Source organism: Tupaia chinensis, unplaced genomic scaffold (assembly GCF_000334495.1).
Source record: "Tupaia chinensis unplaced genomic scaffold, TupChi_1.0 Scaffold143836_2, whole genome shotgun sequence".
NCBI classification, from domain to species: domain Eukaryota; kingdom Metazoa; phylum Chordata; class Mammalia; order Scandentia; family Tupaiidae; genus Tupaia; species Tupaia belangeri.
This window is the reverse complement of record NW_006203687.1, coordinates 603899-609097: the sequence shown is the minus strand read 5'-3', so window position 1 is coordinate 609097 and position 5199 is coordinate 603899. Positions and strand designations below refer to the sequence as shown.

Below are 5199 nucleotides of genomic sequence, written 5' to 3'. Positions count from 1 at the left end.
TGTAGGTTTTGTTCACGGGACCTTCCTGTAGCTTTGCTGCCTGACCCCACTGTCTGTATTTAATGTCTTGGAGCCTCAGTCTCTTTATTTACAAGGACTCTTTCAGAAGATCATGGAGGGAGCCAGACAGTGACACAGAGATAAAACGCAATGCCCTGCGAGGCTGACTCACGTGGAAAAATCCTGGGTTTGCATCTGGATACTCAGTACTGTGTGCACACACGTGCCCATGACCCGGGCTTGGCCGAGCCTGGGTGGGTCGCAGTGTCAAGACCCTGTTGGGGATGTGCATGCTTGCTTTTTCTCATGGAATGAATGAATACATACATATACACCTACATACACACTCACACTCTTTTTTTAATGTCTTGAAATTTTTGCCATAGGGCATGTGCACTCAGCAGAGAGAAAGACAGAGAGAGGAAAGTGAGAACTCAACACACCCTGCCCCCAAGGGGTGGAGGATGGCCATGCCACCCTTCTCCTCCATTCTCTCCCTGGGATTTTGGGCACACACGCACATGTGCCTGGTGTGATTTTCAGGTCTCCAAGCCCAGGACTCAAACCACAGTCGGCCATGTGGAAGTCCAGTTTTTCTAACCTCTACACCACCTGCTGGCCCCCACACACTTATTTTTAAAAGTAAATGGAATGTCGTATTATGAAGAAACTACACATGGGTAAAACATTTTTTTGCACCAAAAGGAACTTCTGCTAACTTGTTATAATGTGCCAGGGCAGGATATAATGTGAGACCCTAAGAAGGATAAGACGTCAGTTTGAAAAGAGCCCCATTAGAGCAACATGAATTCTGCTAAAATTAAAGTAAGTTTATGGTGAAGCTTGGATAGAAAATGGAGAAATCACTGATGCTTTATGAAAAGTCTATGGGAACAATGCCCTATGAATAAATCAGCAGTTTACAAATGGGTCACTCATTTTAAGAAGAGACTAGGTGACTTTTGAAGATGATGCTCACAGTGAAGCCCGTCCACATCAGTATACGAAGAAAAAACTTAATCTTGTTCATGACCTAATTGAAGAGGACCAGAGCTTAACAGTAAAAATAATACCAACACCATAGACCTCTCCATTGGTTCAACTTCCCCAGTTCTCACTGAAACATTAAAGTCGAGGCAGCTTTGGGAACCAGCAGTTAGCGTAATGGCTATGTCGCTGGATTCCCACGTAGTCGACCGCGGTTCGTGTCCCGGACCTGGTGGCTTAAAACTCACGCCAGGCGCGTGTGCGTGCGTGCCCAAGATCCCGAGAGGAGAATGGAGGAGAGGGGATTGCGGCGTGACCATCCCCCCTGGGGGGTGATTTCTCGCTTTCTGTCTCTATGTCTCTCTCTGTCTGTCTGGTGAGCGCACGCGCCCTACAGTGAAAATCTCTCAAAGAAAAAAAAAAAAAAAAAAGTCGAGGCAGCTTTCTCCTCGGTGGGTGCCCAGACTGTTGTGTCCAGAGCAGCTGCGGACAAGAGCAGAGCTTTCTATGGAAATTCTAAATCAGTGGGGTCAGATTCTGACGCATTTCTTGGAAGAATTGCAACAGGAAGCGGTACAGGGCTTTACCAGTATGGTCCTGCATACAGAGCACAATAGTCACCGAGGGTGAAGTGGTCCAGTCAGAGCAGCAGGGGGCCAGTCAAGGCAGATGCTCAAGGCATTTTGCATTGTCGACTTTCTGGAGAGTCAAAGAATGATATTAGTAAAATCTGTTTATTAGGAGAGTTTTTGCTAACACCAGGAAGGCTTTACCAGAGCGAAGCTTCACCAGAGAGTGTCTTCACCACCATGACAATGCTCCTTCTCATTCCTCTCAGTAAACAAGAGCAAATTTTTTTCAGAGATTCAATGTAAAGTCACTTGGCATCTACCATTGAGTTCTGACTTGGCTCTTTCTGCCCTCTTTTTGTTTCCTAATCTTTTTTTCTTGGAGAGGTTTTTGCTATAGGGCACATGCGCTCGCCAGACAGACAGAGAGAGACAGAGAGACGGAAAGTGAGAAATCATCCCCCAGGGGGGATGGCCACACCGCAATCTCTTCTCCTCCATTCTCCTCTCGGGATCTTGGGCACGCATGCACATGCACCCGGCATGAGTTTTAAGCCACCAGGTCCGGGACGCGAACCGCGGTCGACTACGTGGGAGTCCAGTGACATGGCCATTACGCTAACTGCTGGTCCCTTGTTTCCTAGTCTTAAAAAGTCTTTAAAGAGTACCCATTTTTCATCAGAGAATAATGTAAAAAGGACTGCATGGCATGTTTTCATCCCAGGACTCTCAGTTCTTCAGGGATGGGATGAGTGACTGGTATCATCGTTTACAAAATTGTCTTGAACTTGTTGGAGCCGGTGGTGAGAAATAATTTGTATTTTATATTTTAATTCCATTTTCCATGAACATCTGAAGTCCCTTGATATAAAGCTGGGATGGTAAAGCCTCTTAACAGGGTGTCGTGAGTGTCACATCAGAAAGTTATCTGAGACCTGTTGGTACCTGGGATTGAGTGTCCCCATTTAATACTTGAATAACTGGATTTATAAATAACAAGACTTTTCTAAGTTGTAGGACCAAAAAGTATATGGGGCTTGCATGAAGTGTCCCCAATCCAAATTAAGTCTCATTACTGTTTAGAATAAGTTTGTAATCATTCCAGGATATTTTGAAAACCATACTGGGAAAATAGGTTTTTAAAATAGCATGTTTTTAAAAAAATCTTCTGCTACGTGTTTTATGGCCTTTCTATAAAAGGAAAGAATATTTTGTTATTTTTTGCTTGCTTCCTTTTAAATTTTACCTCTGCTGACAGTTTTTGGTGTCCAGAAAGTAACTGAGTTTCGTATCGTGACTTCAGTTCTCAGATCTTCTGAAGAGAGATGGCCAGAGTTGTACAAACCAAATGAAAGGTCCACTTGAGAGGGCTAAGTTGTTTCTCTGTTTTTCTGACAACCCTGATGGCAATAATGAAATAAATGTGACAGTTTCACCAAAAGTGTTTAGTGATGCCAAGCTGACTCATTCGGATTGTATATATGTTCATGAGAAATCTTTTTTTTTTTTATTAGACATTTTTGCAATAGGGCACGTGCACTCTCCAGAAAGACAGAGACAGGGAGACAGAAAGTGAGAAATCACCCCTTAGAGGGGATGGCTACATCACAATCCCTTCTCCTCCATTCTACTCTTGGGATCTCGGGCATTCACACACATGCATTCAGCATAAGTTTAAGCTCCCAGGTCCGGGACTCGAACCACGATTGACTACATGGGAGTCCAGCGACATAGCCATTATTCTAACTGCTGGCCCCCATGAGAAATCTTTCTACTTGTCTGTCAAAGTCAAATATTCTGAGATTTGTACTCCTAGAATATGACATGATTTTTCCTAAGTCTTTAAGCTAGTTTAGCTCCGCTGTGAAATTCCTGTATGTCAGTCTTTCTTTTTTGTATGTGGGTTTGTGGGTGATGCTGGCAAGGCGTGACCATTGGGATCAGATGCTACCAATCCCAGATTATATAAAGTAGTCATTAGCGTGAAGGTACTGGGTTGTCAGGAACGTCATGACACATTTTTGCATAGAAAACATAAAACAAAATTGTCACGACTTCCCCGACAACCGAGTAGAAGAGCATTCCTCTTTTTCCTTTCAAGACTTAGACCAGTTTGGTTGGTAGAAAAGAGAGAGCTTAGAATGCAGGGTAGGGAGAGTGTGGGGGAGGACGACGGGACGGGGACGTGAGAGAGGTGGCTGTTTAAGATGAAGCACGTGGACGGGAAACTTCCCTTCTTTCCAAATGTAAAACCGAAGAGAGGAGTTTTTCCTAACACACAGAAGACAAAGACGGGGCCTTCTGCGTGTGGCACTTGCACGTGGCCTGCAGAACTGTGCCTTATCCTCCCGAGTCCTGTGAGGGAGTGAACTGGCCTCACCTGGTCTCAGCTGAAACAACTCTAGCCCCTCCACGGTCCGTGCGGACTGCCCGTGCAGGTGGTTTGTCGTCATGGACTGCGCGGTGGATCTGATGACCTGCCTCGTCCTAAGTGTGCTCCGATGGTTGTTTTCCAGGTGGTAGAGATAAACGTGGAGGTCCCATTTTAACCTTTCCAGCCCGCAGCAACCACGACAGAATACGACAGGAAGATCTCCGGAGACTCATCTCCTACCTAGCCTGTATTCCCAGGTAAGCTCCGTGTGGCTGTGGCCCGTTGCTCTTGCACCCTGGTCCTGCGTGCTTCAGAAAACAGCAGAATGGCAGCCTGCTTCCAGCAGACAATGTCGTATGACACTGAATTCACGGTCTTGTGACCATTGCTGTCTTGTGTGAAGCACTTCTGGGTGCAGGGACAAGAAAGGTGTTTCGTACTGAAGAGCTCTGTGTGTTTACGGCGGGTGGAGGATGTTTCCTGTCTGCGAATGTCACCATTAAACTGTTCCCGTCATATTATTATTGAATATAGAATACTGCGCTGATGTCACCATAAACAGCCATGCCTGGAGTAGGGCTGGGTATGTTACGGGTGCTGGAGGGGTGGTTCCCAGGGAGGAAAGAGTACTCTCAGGTGTCTTCACTCCAGGGAGGCATGGCCGAAGGAGGGCACTAGAACGTCTCTGCAGTGAGGAGGCGTTTCCTAGGAGACCAGCTTAGGGCACGTGAGGGAAAGCGGGTCACAGTTAGGGTTAGAGTGGCAGCAGTCTGAAGGAGCATGTTATACCGAGAGTCACATGAGATGGGCGGTAACCGTGTGCAGGGTTTCAAAGGTCGGGGTAAACGGACTAAACCCCCCTCCACACTCCGTCCGTGACACCGCTGATCCCGTCAGGTTGGCACCAGCTGGAGAGCTCAGCTGTGCCCTGGGGAACGGGTCCTCGCTGGGGCTGCTAAGTGTCAGCTGTCAGACCTGCTGAGGAAGTTCTTGGTTTGTGCTGTCATGGTTCTCTTCGTGGAAAACCACCACTGCGTCCTCAGGGCCTGAGCAGTAGCGCTCTGCTCACACGCGTGGACGAGTTTTCCCTCTCTGCTCGCTCTGGTATTCCCTTGGACTGTTGAACTGTTGAAATCACCGCGTTGGAAAGGGGCCTGGATGCATTTACCGCTGTCACTTACAAATAAAATAGTTTATAGCTACCGGCAGCCAGCATCTTACTGAATGTCAGGATCTGTGCTGATGATGGAAAAGCAGAGAAAGACAACG

General features: G+C 46.8%; 1 protein-coding gene across 1 annotated transcript in view; it reads left to right on the top strand.

Annotated features, from left to right (window-relative positions):
* The window catches only part of TRIO (trio Rho guanine nucleotide exchange factor), a 298566-nt gene that overhangs the window by 55773 nt on the left and 237594 nt on the right, over window positions 1–5199 (top strand). Inside the window, exon 3 of the mRNA XM_027767024.1 lies at window positions 4073–4187. Coding sequence (XP_027622825.1) covers window positions 4073–4187 — 115 coding nt within the window. The remainder of the gene's footprint in view (window positions 1–4072; window positions 4188–5199) is intronic.